This window comes from Pelodiscus sinensis, unplaced genomic scaffold, assembly GCF_049634645.1.
Source record: "Pelodiscus sinensis isolate JC-2024 unplaced genomic scaffold, ASM4963464v1 ctg34, whole genome shotgun sequence".
Lineage (NCBI taxonomy): Eukaryota > Metazoa > Chordata > Testudines > Trionychidae > Pelodiscus > Pelodiscus sinensis.
In genome coordinates this window covers 1,903,580-1,926,496 of record NW_027465849.1, presented here as the reverse complement: position 1 = coordinate 1,926,496, position 22,917 = coordinate 1,903,580, and the positions used below count along the sequence as shown (strand labels likewise).

At 49.7% G+C, this 22,917-nt stretch overlaps 3 protein-coding genes across 3 annotated transcripts; all 3 read right to left on the bottom strand.

Annotated features, from left to right (window-relative positions):
- Nucleotides 1-510: 510 nt before the first annotated feature.
- LOC102463143 (olfactory receptor 2D2-like) lies at nt 511-1,449 on the bottom strand. The gene has a single exon (XM_006117275.2). It carries the CDS (start codon nt 1,447-1,449, stop codon nt 511-513), a length of 939 nt encoding a protein of 312 aa, XP_006117337.2.
- Nucleotides 1,450-15,046: 13,597 nt separating this feature from the next.
- LOC142823746 (olfactory receptor 1f45-like) lies at nt 15,047-15,976 on the bottom strand. The gene has a single exon (XM_075915068.1). The coding sequence runs from the start codon at nt 15,974-15,976 to the stop codon at nt 15,047-15,049; it is 930 nt and encodes a 309-aa protein (XP_075771183.1).
- Nucleotides 15,977-21,645: 5,669 nt separating this feature from the next.
- On the bottom strand, nt 21,646-22,584 carry LOC106731573 (olfactory receptor 1J1). Its single transcript, XM_014570579.2, has one exon. It carries the CDS (start codon nt 22,582-22,584, stop codon nt 21,646-21,648), a length of 939 nt encoding a protein of 312 aa, XP_014426065.2.
- Between the last annotated feature and the right edge of the window lie 333 nt (nt 22,585-22,917).

The window sequence follows — 22,917 nt, the reverse complement described above, 5'->3', positions numbered from 1 at the left end:
CCTGGAGGACAGGTCTCTCAATGACCGTTAGCTAGGATGGACAAGAAGCTGGGAATGGATAGCAGGGGATGCATACCTGTTCTGTTCATTCCCTCTGAAGAACTTGGTACTAGCCACTCTTGGCGGACAGGATGCTGAGCTAGGTGAACCTTAGGCCTGACCCAGTCTGACTGTTCTTTTATCAGCACCTTTGACTCTTTACACCCAGAGAGTCTATGTAAATTACTGCAATAGGCCTTGGGGCTGATCAGGCATGGCCATGCCCTTGAAAACATGTTTTAATTGACCCCCTTTCATAAGAAAAGGCTCAGGTGTGTGTAGTTGTGGGTATCCGTGCTGCTCTGCACATGTGTTAGTTCCACCAGACTCATCTCTGAGGAGAAAAGAACCCAGGTGTCCTGGAAGAGCTAAGTGGGAAGGCTCCCCAGGCACCTCTTGGGTGGAAAGTCCATGCCCAAAGGAGCAATTCGTGGAATGTTGTCTGTGCAGCTGTGGAGCCACAGGCTGGTATCATTGACCCCAAGCCAGGATCTTCCTCCCTGTTCTCCTCAGGGCCGCAGCAACATCCTTGTTCCTCAGGCTGTAGATGAGGGGATTCAGGGCAGGCGCCACAGCGGTGTAGAAGACGGCCGCCACCCGGTCCTTCTCCTTGGTGTCACTGGAGTCTGGGTAGATGTAAGGGGAAGTCGCAGTGGAATAGAAAAGTATCACCACAGTCAGGTGGGAGCCGCAGGTAACAAGGGCCTTGCGAAGGCCTTGGGCAGAGCGCAGGCGGGCCACAGCGACCCCGATGCGGATGTAGGAGGCCACGATGAAGGCAAAAGGGGTCAGCATCACCAGGACGCCTTCGGTGAAGATCACCAGCTCGATAGTGATGGGCCGGGCGCAGGAGAGGAGCAGGAGGGGCGGCAGGTCACAGAAGAAAAGCTGCAGGCGGTTACCACAGTAGCGCAGCCGGGCAGCCATCACGGTGTCCAGCAGAGCATGAAGAAGCACCACAACCCAGGAGCCAGCCACCATCTTGAGGCACAGGGACCAAGTCACCACAGTGGCATAGCGCAGCGGGTTGCATACAGCCACATAGCGGTCGTAGGCCATGGCAGCCAGCAGGTAGCTCCCCATGTTTCCCATAGACAGCCAGATGAAGAGCTGAACCATGCAGCTGGTGAAAGAGATGGCCCGGTGCTGAGTCAGCATGTGCACCAGGGCCTGGGGCAGGATGGCAGATACCGTGCCCATGTCCACCATGGCCAGTTGGCTGAGGAGGAAATACATGGGGGTGCGGAGCTGGGGGTTGGCCCACATCAGCACCAGCAGCATGGAGTTCCCAACAATATTCACCAGATACGTGGCCAACAACCCTGCAAAGATCAGCAGCTGCAGGTCCTGCTGGTCGGACACATCCGAGAACACGAACTCAGAGATGGACGTCCAGTTGACCTCATCCATAGTGAGAGGCTGCAGCAGCACCTAAGTGGGGAGGAGAAAAGTGTCGGCAGTGACGTAACATACTAATGGATTATGCCAGTGTTCTGTGGATATTGATTTAAATCTGTCCCACGTTAGAGACTCCTTCCAACCCTCACTCATTTCTGGTAGTGTTTATTGGCCCTCACTGGTAAAAATGTACGCCTTCTGTCTCCTCTGTATTTGTCTAGCTTCTGCCCAAACCTGCTCTGAGTAATCCTTCTACCGTATTAACACTCTACACGTAAGCCAAGCATCCATTATTGTCAGGACTGCAGGCAAAATGAAGAACTAGCAAACTCATAGCTGGAGGCCAGAGCAGCTCACCTGTAAGGCAGTTTTCTTCAAAACAGGGATAAATCTTGGAGGAATGCACTTAGGCTGCATTACTGTCTCTTACAATGTTGGCATTCCAGGCTATAAGACAATATATTAGTTCTGCTTTATACCTTAAAAAATGTTCGCCCTGAACTTAGGAACCCTCCACGCCACTCATTCAGAAGGAGTTTCCAAATCGTATGAGACAGGAAGCAACCTGAATGGGGCAGGTCTGTGGTGGAACTCACTATAGTCCTTGAGACATTATCCACTCCCACCGATGGCACGGTGGCAGGACCATCCTCAACAGCTGTTTGTCCAGCTTCTCCTTAGAAACCTCCACTCACTAGACATCCCACAACCTCCATTGGAACCTGGCTTTGAAGTTCAACTAGCATCAGAATTAGAAAGCTTTTCCTAACCTCTGACCTAACCTTCCCTTGCTGCAGATGGACCCAGAGAACAATCGAGTCCCATCCTTGTTACAGCAGCTCGAAACAAATGTGCAGATTGTTCTTTTCTCAGAGTAAAGATCCTGAGAGTCACAGTGTGGCAATCGCTGCATATCTCATGGCAGGCACCGCGGCTACACAATGTATCTGGAAAACCTACCTCAGAGGGCCTCAGTGTGCTTAGTTCATTGTCGAGCTGGTGAAGAGGGGACTCAGTACCAGTTTGAAAACACATTCAACTCTCCTGTAAAGAAAGGAAAGATTAGGGTTGGTTAAAGAAGGGGGTTCTGTCCTCTCTGTCACTTAGCACAGCAACAGGGAGGCAGCCCATGAAACAACAGTGAGATATTCAAATAGAGACTCACACACTCAGTGACTGTGGAACTCATTGCCACAGGATGGCAATGAGGCTAAAACCTAGTAAGGTCCAAAGAGAGACTGGACATTTCCATAGGTAAAAGGAAGATTTAGAGTTAGACCCACTCAGATTTACTAAACACTGTGGAAGGGATATTCAGCTTCAGGGTTGTATGAAATCTCTTGCTCTGAGAGTCAGGAAGGAATATTTCTAGGGGCAGATGGCCCTGTGCCATCAGGTTCTTATACCTGCCTCCCCAGCATGTGGTACTGACCTGGACTGGGGATGGATTCTCATTGGTTTATTCTTACCCCTTCTGGTCCACCACCAGACCTTCCCTTTCAATTCACACACAAGCATCATCATTTATGAGAAACTGCCAATGTCCAGCTAAGGGCTCTGAGTTTGACTTCTCATACCCAATCCTTCCTTTGGAAAATTCCCACCTGGAAAAGTCAGAAATTTCCCAACAGATGGATTCCTCCATCTCTGTCTCCAGGTAGAAAAGTGTTTATTTTTTCAACAACATGGGAAATATCCCCAGTTTTGCCTTTAAAACTGCTAGGCTACGTCTACACTGGCCCCTTCTTCGGAAGAGGCATGCTAATTTCTAACTTTGGAATAGGGAAATTCACGGGGGATTTAAATATCCCCCGCGGGATTTAAATAAACATGGCCGCCGCTTTTTTTCCGGCTTGGGGAAAAGCCGGGTAGGAATAAATGGTAAATTTTAAGATTGGAGAGGGGAAACTAGTCGTGTACCCCAAGGGTCAGTCCTGGGACCAATCCCTTTCAACTTATTCATAAATGATCTTGAGAAAGGGGTAAGCAGTGAGGTAGTAAAGTTTGCAGATGATACCAAACTGTTTAGGATAGTCAAGACAGAAGCAGACTGTGAGGGACTCCAAGAAGATCTCACCAAACTGAGTGATTGGGCAACAAAACGGCAAATGAAATTTAATGTGGATAAGTGTAAAGTAATGCACATCGGGAAAAATAACCCCAACTTTACGTACAGTATGATGGGGGCTAATTTGGCTACGACAAATCAGGAAAGAGATCTTGGAGTTATCGTGGACAGTTCTCTGAAAACTTCCATGCAGTGTGCAGCGGCGGTCAAAAAGGCAAATAGGATGCTAGGAATTATTAAGAAAGGGATAGAAAATAAGACCCAGAATATCTTACTGCCCCTGTATAAAACTATGGTACGCCCACATCTGGAATACTGTGTACAGATGTGGTCTCCTCACCTCAAAAAAGATATTTTGGCCTTGGAAAGGGTTCAGAAAAGGGCAACTAAAATGATTAGGGGTTTGGAACGGGTCCCATATGAGGAGAGGTTAAAGCGACTGGGACTTTTCAGTTTAGAAAAGAGGAGACTGAGGGGGGATATGATAGAGGTCTATAAAATCATGAGTGGTGTGGAGAGGGCTGATAAAGAAAAGTTATTTATTAGTTCTCATAATAGAAGAACTAGAGGACACCAAATAAAATTAATGGGTAGCAGGTTTAAAACTAATAAAAGAAAGTTCTTCTTCACACAGCGTGTAGTCAACCTGTGGAACTCCTTGCCAGAGGAGGCTGTGAAGGCTAGGACTATAATAGAGTTTAAAGAGAAGCTGGATAAATTCATGGAGTTTAGGTCCATAAAAGGCTATTAGCCAGGGGATAAAATGGTGTCCTTGGCCTCTGTTTGTCAGAGGCTGGAGAGGGATGGCAGGAGACAAATCGCTTGATCATTGTCTTCGGTCCACCCTCTCTGGGGCACCTGGTGCTGGCCACTGTCGGTAGACAGGATACTGGGCTAGATGGACCTTTGGTCTGACCCAGTACGGCCGTTCTTATGTTCTTAGATAATATTTAGCTCTGCCTCAGCAGACTGGATAGATCGAGTGCCCTTCCAGTCCTACATTTCTGTGATTCTCATTGTAAGATGAAATCAGGAAAAATATCTTAAAGCAAAGAACGCACGCTACAAAGCTTCCCAGAGATCTCCCTAGGGCTTTGCTCAGAGTCTGTCCTTCAGATTTATGAAGTTCATTACAGACGACAACGACAGATCTATAAGCAGGGCACACTTCAGAAGGCTGGGGACTTTCTTTGCTTTGCATAACCAGAATTTGCCTTCATTCCCATAGAGATACCCCATGATACTCCTGGGTTGTGAGTCTGTTCTTGTCCAGTATCAGAGGGGAAGCTGTGTTAGTCTGAATCTGCAAAAGTGGCGAGGAGTCCTGTGGCACCTTTTAGACTAACTGAAGTTAGTGCATGTGCATCTGACGAAGTGGGTCTTTGCCCACGAAAGCTTATGCTCCGACACTTCAGTTAGTCTATAAGGTGCCACAGGACTCCTTGCCGCTTTTGTTCTTGTCCAGTGCATTTTTCCATCTCGTCTTTTGAAATCTTCTCTCATAGATTCATAGACTCTAGCCCTTATTCCAGGAAGTTGTGCCCCTCTGGAGGCACATCAACCCATCTAGATACCGACCTGGTTTTACAACAGGCTCCATGAAAAGCCCTAGAGAAATCAGTGAAAACTAACATTTCTTAAAGCATCTTGTTTATGCTGCTCTACGCACGAGGCTCTCAAATGCAAGCGTGATGCTTTTATTCCACCTCATTGATTTTATAATTATCTGGGAAAAATGAGAACTTCCGCAATTTTTCAGTACAGATATATGTGGCTACGTTTGTATTTTGTACATCTAGTTTCATATGCAAGAAGAATTTAAATGAGGTGAAACTTAAGGCAGAGGCAAGACAAATGGCCCTTCTGAAGGAGGTGCTCACCTGGAAAGGCTGAGAGTCAAGTCTAGAGCTTGTCCCTCCTTTCCTTTCTAGCATGGCTCTTTAAGACGTGCCTCCTCTCTCGTCTGAAAAATCATCAGGTGTGATCTACCGCACCCATTTTGCCTGTTTGTTAATTACATTCAGGGTTATAAATGTATGTCTTTATCCCCAGGCTGATTGTCTGGCTTCTGCTTACAGCTGGAGGGTGTCTCCTCCTGCCTAGCCCTTTAGAAAACTTCCTTGTCATCCACACACAAGTACCATCATTCATGAGAAATCGCCAATGGCCAGCTAAGGGCTCTGAGTTTCCTTACTCGAACCCAACTTTTCCCTTGGAAAATCCCCATCTGGAAAAGTCAGAAATTGCCCACCAGATGGGTCCCTCAATAAGGACATGACCATACAGAACTTTTGCAATGAATCCAAAGGCTCCAAAGAGTATTCAATGCATCGACTACGGTTGCTGGAGGGTATTGAGGGAAATGAGCCCTTCTGACCACAAAAGCCTGGGAAACATTTGAGGAAAAGGCTCCGTTTTTCACTGACCTTTTCAGTGGGTTGGGCATGAAACATGTCCCCACTCTGAGCTCTCATTTTGATCCCATAGCTTCAGATGAGGTCTCTCCTGGGAATTGAAGATGTGGTCTCTGCTGGCCATAGATGCTCTTGCAGAAAATGATGAGATGGACAAAGCCCCAAATGTCCGAAGAGCCCTGATCCTGTGCACATGGGGATGAAACAGCGTGGAGACAGTGCTCTGTTCACCATGCTGAGCGGGGACCCCGGCACCATCAAAGCACCTGGCTAGATAGGACAACACATGATGCTGGAGATGGCGTGGGCGGACGTGAGTCAGGGACTGTCAGATGTGATTGTAGGTGGGGAACGTCTTTCTCATGAGAGCCAGACCTTGGGTGGTAGAGGAACAGTCGGCTGCAGAGAATGTCGGGTTTTCTCCATACTACCATGCTCCCCCATTTTCCCAGGCCTTTTCTACCAGCTTCCCCACCCGTCCTCCCATCCAGTTGGCATTGCTTTTCCAGCTGCTCCTCTGCTGTTTACTCAACACGCACCCTGTTACCCAGCCTCAGTTTGGAGATGGACACAAGATGTTCACCTTCCCCCAGCATCTGAGGAGGAATGGCCGCTTCTGTGCAAAGATGAACCCCAGAAAGCAGCCCCCAGGGGCAGCAGAGCCGGCCTTAATTAGAACCCAGGAGACTGTGACTGAGAAAACATTCATTAGAGTTCAACTGAGCAGCCCCAAGGCTAGGAGGTCTCCCACAGAACATCGTCCGGCAGCCAGTCACTGACTTGAATTTCAGAGGGGTAACCGTGTTAACCTGTGTCTGCGGAAATAACGAGGAATCCATCTAGTCTGTGCATGCTGACAACATTCAGAAATTCCACGTCTCCTCCTTCTCAAAGGTCTAGTGTGCCTCAGTTTACCAGTTTGCTCTTAAAATTTCCATGTCCTGCACACCACCCAGGAGCCCTTCTTACAAGACCAAAGCACAAGGATTTCCATAAGCAGCAAAAGTGAGAAGTTACAAGCCAAAAGTAGAACCTCAGATCACAAAGCTCGCCTTCTCAATAGTTTCTGCCCTGGCTAATGAAGACGGTTTTCCTCTTCTCCCAAAGATCAAATCATTGGAAGCAGGTTTTTGTGGAGCCTACTGGGTCCTCAAGAACCAGGATCCAAATGTGCATGAAAGCCCACTCACCAATGACTTTTCCTCAGGGAACGGAGCCTTTCCCGACACTCTGCCTTGCTAATCATATACCCTTGTCATCATTGGTAGCCAGGAATAGCATCTGCCTGCTGTGACGTGCCTTGTCCTAGCACTTTTGGACATATAGTTAATCTGTGGAACTCACTTCCAGGGGATGTTGTGGAACTCAGACTAGAACCCAGCTCAAAATAGAAAAGAGATATTCCTGGGGGATAAGTCCAGTGATTTGTATTAACCAGGATGGGACTGTCAAAATTAATCCACTAGAAGACTTACCAGCTGTTGCTCAGATTCTCCAGGACAGGGAAATGGGGCTGTGGCAGGTCAGGGAAGGAGACTGGGAGTGTGGGGGTGCCAGAATCAGTGTTAGGGGTTGAGGAGGGTCTAAGTGAAGGAGGCTGGGGGGGTATGGGAAGGTTGCAGGACTCAGGGTTGGGGGTGAGGAGGGACTCAGGGCAGGGGATAGGAGTGCAGGAGTCAGAGCATGGGTAGGGTGCTCAGAGCAGGGAATGGGGGTGGCTGGCATCTTCTTCCTGGGGCCAGCCCAGCATGGTGGTGGCCATGAGGCCTGCCCGCCAGCTTCTCCCCAGAACTGGCAGGGGTGGGAGGTATGCCCAACTGCTGGCCTGTCCCTGGTGTTGGCCTGGGGCAGCAGGATCAGTCATGGTGGGGGCTGGGCACTGTGTGGCCTAGTTGGTGGCTGATCTATGCATCAAAGTAGGAATAAGAGATCCTCCGGAAAAGGGCTTTATTCCGGAGGATCGCGCCAGTCTAGACGCCGGAAAAAAAGCGGCGGCCATGTTTATTTAAATCCCGCAGGGGATATTTAAATCCCCCGTGGATTTCCCTATCCTGAAGTTGGAAATTAACATGCCTCTTCCGGAGAAGGGGCCAATGTAGATCGTAGCCAAGCTGTGATACAGTAGGGGTCCATCAACCACAAGCTGTACATCACAGGTCTACTTGCCTTGTTGGACCAGATTAGATTTTCTCCATTTATCAGGGAATGTCTAATTAGGGACAACCTAACCGCTTTTTGTCTACAAGTTGCATTCAGTGTGACAGTGTGGACCCTTCTGTTCATCCCTTTTTTGAGATTATGACAATAGTTATACCAAGTTTGCCCAGTGCAATATCATTCAAAAAATTTGCTGAACATTAAAGTCCTCTTAAAAATGTGTAAACATCATATTTAAAGTTATAGGATTCTACTTTAAGTCATTGCTGAGTCATGTTCTATATTTAGAAAGAACAACTCAAACTGTTTCCTGAGAGACAAAAGACAAACGGATGCTTCAGTTAGGTGTCAATGTAATCACCTGGTAACCGTTGGTTGGCAGGAAGAAATGTATGAGTGAGAGACATTTACATCCGTCAGTTTCTGTTTTGTACTTTTTATTTCTTCGTATCCAACTCTGACTGGATTAAAACTGTTTGGATGCTTGAGGGTATAATACAGCGTGGATGCTGGCAGCACTTATTGGGATTCGGCATCCCACAATTCCTGGGATGACCAATGAGTGTAGACTCTCAAGCTCTGAAATAATAAACCCAGCGTCTCCTCACACCCTTTCTACTAACCGTGCACTATCCTACCATGTAGACAGACACTGTCATGGGTCTCCTCTTCTCTCTGACATGAGTGCACCCTGCCGGCCTGCCACCTGTCCAAAAAGCAAACTCAGTCCTGTCTCCCACACACACACACGCTGGATATAAAAGGGGAAACAAAGGTAAACTTGGGCGTCCTATGAAACCCATTATGAAAGCCTCCATTTGTTCACAGTCTCACATGTCCTTATAGGAACATCCTACCAGACGTGGTGCAGTGAGTTTGTTAGGTCTGAGGGTCAAGTTGTCTTGTTCCAAGGACTTTTGGCCAAGGCATGTTGAACTAAGGGAAAAGGGGAAAGTTAAAGTGCCAGGCATGGGTGTGGTGGGAGCAGACAGAGACAGGAAGGCAGCATGACCCTCCCCTGGGATACACCCCTGCTCCCCTCTTTGATCCATCCCCAATGTATTAATTACCAGCAACGGTTCCATGCCCCTCTGGGCCTCGTTAGCAGCCGGGCCATTGGAGAGAGGAGCCGAGGGTGGAGGAGGAGTGACTGGGGGGTTGCATGGGGAGTTTGGGGTAATTAACAGGATGTTTGTCCCACACTAGGGAATCCGTTCATAGATTCACCTCCCCAATCCAGTGTGATCCCTGAGCTCGGTGACACAGTGCAACCCACTGGGGAAACTGAGGCAAACAAAGGTATCTTTCAAAATATTACAGAGCATATCAGTTGAGGGAATGGAAATACCAGACACACGAGAAGCCACCGAAAATGAACGCATTGCATTCGAGAAGCTCATTAACAGAGTTGTGCAAAACTATAACAAGAAACCAAGAAGGATGTAGACATAGTGCTTCATAGAAGGCTTGAGTAGCCAACTTTAATTTGTGTGATTTTAAAACATGTGTTAAATATAAGAAAATGGTCATGAAAATTTTTTCAGTTTTTACTGTGATGCCATTCAGCCCACCTTCATCCTCACGGTCTCACCCCTCATTGACCCTGACACCCCCCCTTCCCTCCGCCCCGTATATTCAAACACCCTCCCCCAATTTCAATTCCTGGGGAAAACACTGATGACCATCATAGCATCTACTCTCACCGTCCTCTTCCTCAGTGTGTATCAGAGACATCAAGAGTGTGGGCCCATGTGCTGGGGGGTGGATCTGGGACCAGGGCATGTGCCCATGGGCCAGGATGGGGGAGCACTGCAGGGTGCTGGGTGCCCTGAGTCTGCAGAGGTTTGGGTGCAGGTGAATTCACCCATTGTGGTGCCCACCGCTGTAATGAGAGGGGCAAGATCTGAGCTTTCGGATGTGGGAGGCAGCCCAGTTCTGGTAGGATCATCTCCGGGGGTATCTGCGCCCCTCACTCCCACCCGCGTCCCTTGTCCTTAATGTGGAAATTCCCCAGCTGCCCCATTCCCCCAAAATACTCACATCCCTGCACCCCACTCTGCCCAGCCAGCAGCCTGAAAAGGAGACAGGTTGTTAGAGGCCAGAGCTCAGAGCAATTGGATCCTACACATCTCAGATCCAACTCCTCCACCCCAAACACGTCAGCTCCCTCCCCTCCCTTTCCATAGGCACGTTCCCCGGTCTCAGCCCACCCTCCCCTCCCCCGTCCCTGGGTCATACATCTTGGTCTCAGATCCAACCCCATGGGCACACACTCTGGGACTATGTCTACACTGGTGAGTTCTTGCACAAGTACAGCCGTTCTTGCGCAAGAACCCGCAGAGTGTCCACACTGCCTGCCTGCTCTTGCGCAAGATTTACAGTACAGCGTCAAGAGACAGGGCTTCTTGCGCAAGAGCTCTTCCTCGAGAGGTCAGTATGGACGAGCTGCAGGCTATCAGCTTTTTTGCGCAAGAGAGTGTCCACACTGCCATGGATGCTCTTACACAAAAGCACATGGCTGTGTGGACGTGTTCTTGCACAAGAACCTGTCAGTGTAGACATAGCCTGGCTGTGTAAGATCCCCACCATGGAAGAAGATGGAGAGAGCAGATGACATGATGGGCTCCACAGTGCTCTCACCAACACCCCAGTGCCCAGCTCCACCCAGCCCCAAATAAAGAACTAAGTGGGTGGCTTCAGCTACAAGAAGCCAATAATATTTCAGCTCTTCCTGCATCCATCACGCCTTGTCACTAATCTGCAGGTGACATCTCGTGCGGTCACAGTAATCAGAGATCACTGCAAAACCAAGGAAATCCTGAAACCATCAGCATGTAGCTCCAGCTTGTCCATGTCTCTGTGGGAAGGGAGGGAGTTCTCTCTGCATGTGCCCTGCAGCCTTGCGGAGGGTGCACCAGGCGGGAGCCAGGTGACTACAAGGTCAGAGATTCAGTCTTTGACTGACCATTATTTCCATGAAGATTCCCCTCCCCCTTTCTTTCTTTCTTTCTTTCTTTCTTTCTTTCTTTCTTTCTTTCTTTCTTTCTTTCTTTCTTTCTTTCTTTCTTTCTTTCTTTCTTTCTTTCTTTCTTTCCAGGATCATGCAGCTGATCACTCATGTAAATAAAATTGGTACATGATCATGCCATTAAAGGAAGGTGTCATGAGGCCTGTTAGTGAGGGGGCAGAGTTAAGGTTGTTTGGAAAACAGTATGTGGCATTTCCTGGTTCTGGAGGGTTCCAGCTGCCCACATGCGACATGAGCCCTGCACCGAGCAATAAGGAACTTTGCTGCTCCTTGTGCCACAGCTGACCAGTGTTGGTGCCTTTACACCATAATGCCTGGTTCTAAGGGTCTTTTCTCAGCCTGTGAATTAAATAAACCACGTTCAAAGGGAAATCAGAGCAGGAGGAATTCCAGCCAAGGCCCTCAAAGGGTCACCAGCATGACAGCCCCTTTTGGGGGGGCCACTTTCTCTCAGGGCTTGAGGCCCTTCACCTCCTGGCCTGGCACCTCTCTGAGGTCTCAGCCTGTCTATGATGTGGGCACGTTCAGGGACCCCATTCCTAGAGGGAATAGTACAGCCCTCTTGTCCAGCCCAGAGCGACTCTCAGCCAATGTCAAACAGGAGGGTTTATTGAGCTTTGAACCCAGCACAGGAGCTTTGAACCCAGCCTGGCTCCCTTCAGTCCAGCACATCTGAATCTGCCCCCCGTCCCACCCCTCTGTCCTAACTGATCCGGTATCTGTGTGCGAGGAGACACTGGGATGGTGAGTGACAAAAGGGAGATGTTTTGGCTTTGCAAAAATATATTTTTGTAAAGAATTTTCATCCCAATGGATGAATTTTTCTGATTTCACAAATCAAACTTGTTTCACATTCATGGGATTTTCCAACAAACTGTTTCCAGTGAACATTTCCCACCATCTCAATTGCTCAGTCTGCCCCTGCTGGGAAGATTTCTTGTCTGCTGGTTAGGGCAAGAATGAGACCGACTGGCTTTTCTCACTAGCTCTGTCCTCACCCTGCATCCTGGGCTTGGGCATTTCCTGTCTCTACGCCTCAGGACCCTAAGCTGCCCAGTGGGAGGAGAGACACTTGTGTGACTCCTAGCAGAAGTGAGTCAGGGCACAGAATGGGCATAAAACTCTGTGTGGAGGAGAAAGGGCCATTTCATGGTGCTGAGCGCCAAGGCATCTGAAATGTGCTCAAATCTCTAAGGCAGAGAATCAAGTAATGTGTGAGGACAAAGCCCGCAGTGGGGTGAGAGAGAGAGAGAGGCCGGGGAGCATGTTTAGGGTTTCCTCAGGGCTTCATACTCCTCACTGTCCTGTGGAAGGTAGAGCCCCTGGACCCTGGCTTTCCCTTCACAAGGGTTTGTCAAACCTCCTGGCTGCCAGGCTGAGATCTGCTGGCAGTATACCCATACACAGATTGATACCAATACAGCTCAGTGGTGAGCCTGACAAGGAGGGTGAGAGGCAATTTTTCCTGGACTCTGGGAAAGGGAGATGGGAAGATCCATTTTCCATCCTGTGTCCCCAGGTGGGATCCCACTGGGCCCTCCTTGACCAAGGCAGTGAGTGCCAAGCAATGTTGGGGCTTTCCTCAGGCCCTCCTCTGTCAGGCCACTCCAGGCAAGAAAAACCTGGGGCTTTTCTTCCTCCAGGGCCAAAGGAAGGAGCTGAGACATGGAGCCAGAGCTCTGCCTGGCTCAGTTGGGTGCTGACCACAGGCAGGTCTGGAGAGAGAGAGAGAGAGAGACCCATAACCCACCCCCTACCATGGAAGCCAGAAGATGCTTTTCAGAGAGTCTCTGGCCCCTTCCTACAGCAACAGGAAGCTGCCCAAGAACTCAGCCTGTTCTCTGCTATGGGCACTGAGATACCTGGGAGGGAGGAGGTGGTCCTCACAGCCACACACTGCTCCCCACCAAGGACATTAGAGTAGGGAGGGACATGGGATCTGTCCCCTTCCAGGCTGAGCTTTGCCTGGATCAGGGACTCTGGGAGGATGGGACCAGTCCTGACATGGAACAGGGTCCCAAGCTGGAGAGATAGTGACAAGCTGTGACCTGAAGACACACATTGTCCTGGGGGCACCAAGCCCTTTCGCAAGCTCTGTGCTCCCTGACACAGATATTCCCCCTCAGCGCCATGTCCCAGCCCCAGGGGATGGGGAGGGGCCATTTGCTCAGCACCTGAACCTGCCCAGTGACTTTGACCTGCCTCCCTCTCTTAATAGTTAATTTGGTATACTAATTTAGAATATATATAATCATGTTGCATGTTTATAACTATATGTTAACTATTTCAATGTTAAAAAAGTGATTTTATATAAAAGAAAATGGAGTCGGTCCCTTTGACACCCTGGGCTCTATCTTGGGCTTTGGCCTCTCCCTTTGGAACATTCAGAGGCCGTTGGGGAACCGGTTCCGACCAGATTTTCCCGCCTTGGCGAGAGTTCCGCTCCCCTCAGGTGTGGCACCAAGAGGCCCATATAAGCCTGTGAGCGTTGCCGGTCCCTGTTCTGGGGCCAAATTAGAGCCAGTTCCCCTGAGAAGGTAAACGCCTCATCCCATTCTCTGGCCCCCAGAACTAGCCTCTCTCCAGTTACATGACTGCACAGACAAAGCCACTGGGGATATTTTGAAAAGCTTCTAAGCCCTGTTTTGCATTTTCACTCACTTGCAAAAATATGGAGGTTTGCACATTTTTAAATTGTTTCATTTATTTACACATTCGCAGTTGCAAGAAATTATGGAAGAGTCAGACAGTCATTTCTTAATGACACTCAACATTGTGATTCAAAAGCCGATAGCCTAATAGCCATTAAAGCACAAATTGTCAGACATGAAGTACAGTGCTATACACAGACAGACAGATGCACATTTCTAAAATATATAGTTAGAAAACACACAGCATGATCCCAAAATTAGTAAACTCAACAAAATGCTTTTACACACCGCCCATTGCTTGCAGAGGACATCTTGGAGGGTGGTGGCAAAAGTGGGATTGCTCTCCCAAGGGCTTTCTGGCAGGCTTTGCCTTGCCTCACTGATAGCTGATCATGTCTGTCCTGGACACATGAAGCCTTGAATGAGACCCACCAGAGGGCTGGAATAGCTAAGCTGTCGCAGTTGTGCTAAGTTAGGGATGTGGCAAGGCAGAGAACCATGTTATGTCTTTGGTCAACCAGGCAGAGGGGGCAACTCCCTCCCACTTGAATGGACTCTGGAAAAGTCTCCTGTGATGCGATGAAAATGGGACAGAGAAAATAGCTTGGGGGATTCTGCCCTCCCTGTTGCCTGGTGCAGCAACGAGGGGACAGCCCATGACATTACATTAAAAAATGGACAAAAGACATAGTCACACACTCAGGCTAGGTCTACACTGCCCCTTTCTGTCCAATAAAGCTATGCAAATTGCACACCACTCCCACTGGGGAGTCCATCAAAAGCATCCCAAGACCCCCAATCACTTTGTCAATAAAGCAATATGAGAGAAAAATATCATATTGCCTCTTTAAATCAGTGATACGCCACATCTTTAACACGGTGTGCAGGTGAGGTCGCCCCATCCCAAGGATGATACATTGAAATTGTTAAAGATAAAGAAAAAGGCAACAAAATGACTAGTGGTATGAAACAGCTTCCATATGAAGTGAAGACTACGACCTTTCTGATTGGAAAAGAGACAATTAAGGGGAGAAGAGAGAAGTTTATCAACACATGACTAGTGTGGAGTAAGAAAAGACTCAGGTGTGTGTAGTTGAGGGTGTCCCTGCTGCTCTGCATATGTGTTAGTTCCACCAGCCCCATCCCTGAGGAGAAAAGAACCCAGGTGTCCTGGTAGAGCTAAGTGAGAAGGTTCCCCAGGCACCTCTTGGGTGGAAACTCCATGCCCAAGGGACCAATGTGTGCAATGCTGTCTGTGCAGCTATGGAGCCGCAGGCTGGTATCATTTGCCTCAAGCCAGGACCTTCCTCCCTGTCCTCCTCAGGACTGCAGCCACGTCCTTATTCCTCAGGCTGTAGATGAGGGGATTCAAGGAAGGCGCCACAATAGTGTAGAAGACAGCCGCCACCCGGTCCTTTTCCTGGGTGTCACTGAGGTCTGGGTAGATGTAGGGTGAAGTCACAATGGCATAGAAAAGTATCACCACGGTCAGGTGGGAGCCGCAGGTGACGAAGGCCTTGCGCAGGCCTTGGGCAGAGCGCAGGCGGGCCACAGCCACCCCAATGCGGACATAGGAGGCCAGGATGAAGGCAAAAGGGGTCAGCACCACCAGGACGCCCTCGGTGTAGATCACTAGCTCGATGGTGATGGGGCGGGTGCAGGAGAGGAGCAGAAGGGGCGGCAGGTCACAGAAGAAATGCCGCAAGCAGTTGCCACAGTAGTGCAGCTCGGCAATCATGATGGTATCCAACAGGGCATGTGGAATCACCACAGCCCATGAAGCAGCCACCATCTTGAGACACAGAGACCGCGTCACCACAGCAGCGTAACGCAGCGGGTCACAGACGGCTACGTAGCGGTCGTAGGCCATTGCAGCCAGCAGGTAGCCCTCCATGTTTCCCATAGCCACACAGATGAAGAGCTGAACCATGCAGCCAGTGAAGGAGATGGCCCCATGCTGGGTCAGGATGTGCACCAAGGCCTGAGGCACGATGACAGACACCATGCACATGTCTGCTATGGCCAGCTGGCTGAGGAGGAAATACATGGGGGTGCGTAGCAGGGGGTTGGCCCACATCAGTCCCAGCAGCATGGAGTTGCCAATTACATTTACCAGATAGGTGGCCAACAGCCCTGCAAAGATCAGAGGCTGCAGTTCCTGGCGGTCAGACACACCCGAGAACACGAACTCAGAGACGGACGTCCAGTTGGCCTCATCCATCACAAGGGGCCACAGCAGCACCTGAGTGGGGAGGAGAAAGGTGTTGGCAGTCATGCAACATATTGATGTATTATGCAAGAGCTCTACAGATGTTGATTTAAATCTGTTGCTCGTTAGAGACTCCAGCAAACCCTCACTCATTTCTGGTACTGTTTACTTGCCTTCACTGGTAAAAATGCACACCTTATCTCTCCTCTGTATTTGTCTAGCTTCTGCCTCCAGACCCTGCCCTAAGTCTTCATTAGTCTACCATATAAGTGCTCTATAAAGTTTTCCTACTGTAGGCAAAATTAGGAACTAATAAACCCATAGCTGGAGGCCAGAGCAGCTCACCTGCAGGGCAGTTTTCCTCAAAACAGGGATAAATCTTGGAGGAATGCATTTAGTCTGCGTTAATGCTGCTTACTATGTTGGGGTATGCCTACACTACAAAATTAATTTGAACTAACAGCCATTGGTTTGAATTAACTTTCATAGGCTCTACACATGCAAACCGCTAGTTCGAAATTAAATCAAACGAGCAGAGCGCTTTATTCAAACTAGGTAAACCTCATTCCACGAGGACTAACACCTAGTTCGAATTAAGTAGTTCAAATTAAGGGCTGTGTTGCCACTTAATTCGAACTAGTTGGAGGCTAGCCCTTCCCAGCTTGCCCTGGTGGCCACTCTGGGCCAAGCCAGGAAAACTCTTCTGCCCCCCTCCCTGACCCAGAGCCTTTAAAGGGCCACGGTCTGGCTACGGTGCCTGTGCTAGGTGTAAGCCTGTCAGCACCCAGCCAGCAGACCCTGCACCTGGCATGGCATGAGCCAACCACCCGCTGCCACCCAGCCCTCCGCCTCTTCCCAGGATCAGGCTGGCAGCTCCAAGGAGCCTGCCTGGGGCCACAAGAGGCGGGAGCCCGTTTGGTCTAGTGCAGAGATCGTGGACCTCATCGAGGTTTGGGCCTCCAATGTCCACAATCTCCACACTAGTCACAGGAAAGTGACCGTCTAGGGCAGGATAGCTGCCAGCCTGGCCACCAAAGGCCACATGCAAACCCAGGAGCAGGTTTGCATGAAAATCAAATTGGTCCAGTGAGACCCCCGACCCTGAGCCCTGAGCTTAGAACATAAGAACATAAGAACGGCCGTACTGGGTTAGACCAAAGGTCCGTCTAGCCCAGTAGCCTGTCTGCCGACGGCGGCCAACACCAGCTACCCCGGAGGAGATGGACCGAAGACAATGACCAAGCCATTTGTCTTGTGCCATCCATCTCCAGCCTTCCACAAACAGAGGCCAAGGAGGCCAAGGACACCATTCCTACCCCCTGGCTAATAGCACTCCATGGAACCAATCTCCATGAATTTATCTAACTTCTCTTTAAACTCTGTTATAGTTCTAGCCTTCACAGCCTCCTGTGGCAATGAGTTCCACAGGTTGACTATTTGCTTTGTGAAGAGGAACTTTCTTTTCTTAGTTTGAAGCCTGCTACCCATTAATTTCATTTGGTGTCCTCTAGTTCTTCTATTATGGGAACTAATGAAGAACTTTTCTTTATGCACCCTCTCCACACCACTCATGCTTTTATAGACCTCTATTATATCCCCCCTCAGTGTCCTCTTTTCTAAGCTGAAAAGTCCCAGTCTCTTTAGCCTCTCTTCAGATGGGACCTGTTCCAAACCCCTGATCATTTTAGTTGCCCTTTTCTGAACCCTTTCCAAGGCCAAAACATCTTTTTTGAGGTGAGGAGACCACATCTGTACACAGTACTGAAGATATGGTGTACCATAGTTTTATACTTCCCCTCCTCCTTCTTCCCCTGGCTTCCCCCTTCCAGCTCTCTCCTCCCAGGTTTCCCCCTCCTCTCTCTCACCCTCCCTCTTTCCCTCTCCCACCTCCTTTTCCCAGTCTCCCCAGATGTTAATCCCCCCCCCCAGTTTTGTTAAATAAAGAGAGTTTCTATTTTTGAACACACGTGTCCTTCATTTTTTACATCAGGAAAGGGGGCTTGGGAGGGGTAAGTGGAAGGAGGTGAGGGAGGAATGGGGTACGAGCCCCCAATGGGGAGGACTGGGGTGGCTCTGCGGGCTCCTCGGGGTGGAAGCTCTCCTGCAGGGCCTCCTTGATCCTGACAGCCCCCCCGGATGGAAGCCTGCAGCAAGTGCAGTCTGGCTGATGGCCGAGTGCTGTGATGTGCCGAGTGTGGGCACTCCAAGATAGGGCCACTTTGCTGTCCCTCATCGAGGTAGACAAGCAAGCGGGGAACCCTGAGAACTGTCTGTCCGGGGTGGGGGTTGGGTCCCTTTAAGCACAGCCCTCGGCTAGCCCTCGGCAGTACCTCCACACTCTAAGTCCTAACCTGATGCCCTGCCGGCACTGCTTCCGGCCATCCTTAACCTTGGTTCAGGGTCCACTCAATGTGGGCATGCTATTTTGAATTAGCAAAACGGTAATTTGAATTAGTTTTTAGGTCTAGAGACGTCGAATTAACTAATTCGAATTAAGTTAGTTTGAATTAGCGCTGTAGTGTAGACATACCCTCACTGAGCAGAGATGGGCTCAGGCAGCTTGAAGGTAATGAATCTGTGCAAAGGGGATGTTCCTAATCAGGATAATCCCATGTCCTGTCTCTTCTCCATGGAACCCACCCTACCCGGGAAGCAGCAGGGTCTGTGTCTCTCTCAATGCTGCTTTCCATCTGGGCAGCATCGGGGCTTTTATGGCCCCTTTCTCTGAGTCCTCCCAGCCCCGACTCTCAGGGCTGCTACCTGAATCAGTCCCCACTAAGCTCTCCAGGTCCTGCAGTGAGAGGAGCGTCTGGGCTTGCTCATTACTCCCGGCACCTGCCCGCAGGGACTCAGACACAGGCAGTTAATCAACGGGGCCTGCAGAGGGACAGATACTGGGCCACCGCTCCCCTCGGCCCTGCAAATGCTCCCAGTAACCAGTGTTCGAGCAGAGCCAGCCACGCACCTTCTGCCCCGTTGCCAAGTGCTTGGCCTCAAGATGGCACTGGGGGTGTCGGCCATTTCCACCTTGCACTGCGTGAGGGTGACACCATCCTTGGCACTTCCAAGGCTGGGCACCTGTGCTTCTTGGGAACCCACTCCCCTCAGAGAACTAGGGAAAGAACCCAGGAGTTCTGGCTCTCAGTTCCCCCTCTCCAACGTTGACCCCCCCACACTCCACTCCCCTCTGCAAGCCTGGTTTTCACTGAGGTTAGAGGATGATTTCTCTGGTCTTGGAGGGACCCTGAAAACATCTAAATAGAGCCCCATTGCCTAGGGGTGGGGTTAATACCCAGTGGTTAAGCAGGAGACTTGTGAGGGGTGGGACTTCTGGGATCTAGCTGGGTCTGTGGGAGCTGGTGGGTTAAAGGGCTGAGAGGCAGGACTCCTGAGTTCTGTCCACAGAACTGAGAGGAGAAAGGGGGATAGCGGGTTAGAGCAGGGATGGGCTGGGAGCCGGGACTCATGGGTTCTCTCTATCCCTCTTCATGAAGGAGTGGATCTATACTCCAGAGGGGAGGGCCTTCTGTTGTCCCTGCAGTGGCCCGTCCCCCTGCCAGATAATTGGGTCTGCCTCTGTGCCCTGAAAGGAAGCCTGCCCCCTGCCAATTCTGCCCCTAGGACTGTCCTCCAACTGGTTGACGGATTGGGGTGGAAGTTTGCGGTAATTAACCAGACATTCACCCCATGACGTCTCTAAGCTGTGGCTCATGTCCCGCCTCCCTGAGCCAGCCAGTCCCTGCTCTGGGGCCAAAGTAGAGCCAATTTCCCCCCCGAAAGGGAAAGGTCCCATCCCATTCTCTGGCCCCCAGAACTAGCCTCTCTCTATTCATATTACTGCATAGACAAAGCCATGGGAGATCATTTAAAAATCTTCTAAGTCCCATCGCATTTTCACTCTCTTGCAATAATTTGGGGGTTTGCGCATTTTTTAATTGTTTCATTTATTTACACTTTCACAGTTGCAAGAAATTATGGAAGAGTCGGAGAGACATTTTTTAATGACCCTCGAGATTGTGATACAAAAGGCGATAGCCTAGTAGCCATTAAAGCACAAATTGTCAAAGTCACAAAGTACAGCGCTATAGACAGACAGACAGGTGCACATATCTAAAATATATAGTTAGAAAATACACAGCATGCTCCCAAAATTACTCAACTCAACAAAATGCTATTACACACTGCCCACGTAGGAGTGTGGTGGCAGAGTGGGATTGCTCTCCAAGGGCTTTCTGAAAGGCTTTGCCTTGCTTCACTAACCTTCCCCCAGTAGGTGATCATGTTTGTCCTGGACACATGGAGCCTTGAGTGAGACCTACCAGAGGGCTACCACAGCCTAAGCTGTCACATTTGTGCTAGGTTAGGGATGTGGCAAGGCTGAGAACCGTGTTATGTCTCCAATCAACCAGGCAGAAGGGGACAATTCCCTCCCCCTTGAATGGACTCCACAAAAATCTGTGCAGCGAGGATAGAGAGCTGAGTGGTGCATAAAGCATAAGAGGGACTGTGATGTGATAGAAATGGGACAGAGAAAAGAGCTTGGAGGATTCTGTCCTCCCTGTTGCAACAAGGGGAGAGCCCATGACATTACATTCAAAACTGAACCAAAGATACAATCAGGCTAGGTCTACCGTGACCCTTTCTGTCTGAAAAAGCTGTGCGAATTGTGCTCTGCTCCACTGGGGAGTCCATCAAAAGCATCCTAAGACCCAAAATCCCCTTTGTCAATAGAGCAATATGAGAGAAAATATCATGTTGCCTCTTTTTAAATCAATGGTATGCCACCTCTTCAATACGGTATGCAGGTGTGGTCACCCCATCCCAAGGATGAAATACTGAAATTGTTAAAGGTAAATAAAAGGGAAACAAAAATGACTAGAGGTATGGAACAGCTTCCATATGAAGTGAAGACTGTGACCTTTCAGCTTGGAAAAGAGACAATTTAGGGGAGAAGAGAGACATTTATCAACACATGACTAGTGTGGAAGAAGTCAATAAAGAAGGTTTCTTTACTTCTCACAACACGAACTACGGGGTCACAAAATGAAGTTAACAGGTAGTAGGTTTAAAATGAAGTATCTTTTTCAGACAGCTCACAGCCAACCCTGTGGAACTGCTTGCCGGAGGATGTTGTCAAGGCCAAGATTATAACGGGAAACAAACAATAACTAGATAAGTTCCTGGAGGACAGGTCTCTCAGTGACCGTTAGCTAGGATGGGCAGGAAGCTGGGAATGGGTGGCAGGGGATGCATCACTTGATGATTCAATCTTCTGTTCATTCCCTCTGGAGTACTTGGTACTAGCCACTGTTGGCAGACAGGATGCTGGGCTAGGTGAACCTTTGGTCTGATCGTTCTTTTATTCACACCTTAGATGCTTTACACACAGATATTCTATGTAAATTACTGAAACAGGCCTTCGGGCTGATCCGGCATGACCATGCCCTTAAAAACATGTTTTAATTTACCCCCATTATAAGAAAAGGCTCAGGTGTGTGTAGTTGTGGGTGTCCCTGCTGCTCTGCACATGTGTTAGTTTCACCAGCCTCATCTCTGAGGAGAAAAGAACCTAGAAGAGCTAAGTGGGAAGGTTCCCCGGGTACCTCTTCGGAGCAAAGTCCATGCCCAAAGGAGCAATGAGTGCAAAACTGTCTCTGCAGCAATAGAGCCACAAGCTGGGCTTATTTGCCCCAAGCCAAGATCTTCCTCCCTGTCCTCCTCAGGGCTGCAGCCACATCCTTGTTCCTCAGGCTGTAGATGAGGGGATTCAGGGCAGGCGCCACAGCGGTGTAGAAGACGGCCGCCACCCGTTCGTTCTCCTTGGTGTCACTGGAGTCTGAGTAGACGTACGGAGAAGTCGCAGTGGAATAGAAAAGTATCACGACAGTCAGGTGGGAGCTGCAGGTGACAAGGGCCTTGCGCAGGCCTTCGGCAGAGCGCAGGCGGGCCACAGCCAACCCGATACGGATGTAGGAGGACACAATGAAGGCAAAAGGGGTCATCATCACCAGGACACCCTCTGTGTAGATCACCAGCTCGATGGTGATGGGCCGAGTGCAGGAGAGGAGCAGAAGGGGCGGCAGGTCACAGAAGAAAAGCTGCAGGTGGTTACCACAGTAGCGCAGCCGGGCAACCATGACGGTGTCCAGCAGAGCATGAAGAAGCACAACGACCCAGGAGCCAGCCACCATCTTGAGGCACAGAGACTGAGTCACCACAGTGGCATAGCGCAGCGGGTTGCATACAGCCACGTAGCGGTCGTAGGCCATGGCAGCCAGCAGGTAGCTCCCCATGTTTCCCATAGACAGCCAGATGAAGAGCTGAACCATGCAGTTGGTGAAAGAGATGGCCCTGTGTTTGTTCAGGACGTGCACCAGGGCCTCCGGCAGGATGACAGAGACTGTGCCCATGTCCACTATGGCCAGCTGGCTGAGGAGGAAATACATGGGGGTGCGGAGCTGGGGGTTGGTCCACATCAGCACCAGCAGCATGAAGTTGCCAACTATGTTCACCAGATAGGTGGCCAACAACCCTGCGAAGATCAGCGGCTGCAGGTCCTGCCGGTCAGACACACCCGAGAACACGAACTCAGAGATGGACGTCCAGTTGGCCTCATCCATGGCAAGGGTCTGCAGCAGCACCTGAGTGGGGAAGAGAAAAGTGTCGGCAGTGATGTAACATACTGATGCCAGCGTTCTGTGGATATTGATTTAAATCTGTCCCACGTTAGAGACTCCTTCCAACCCTCACTCATTTCTGGTAGTGTTTACTGGCCTTCACTGGTAAAAAATTATGCCTTCTGTCTCCTCTGTATTTGTCTAGCTTCTGCCTCCAAACCCTGCTCTGAGTAATCCTTAATCTACCATATTAAAGCTTTATACTTAAACCAAGCATCCGTTATTGCCAGGACTGCAGCCAAAGTGAAGAACTAACAAACTCATAGCTGGAGGTCA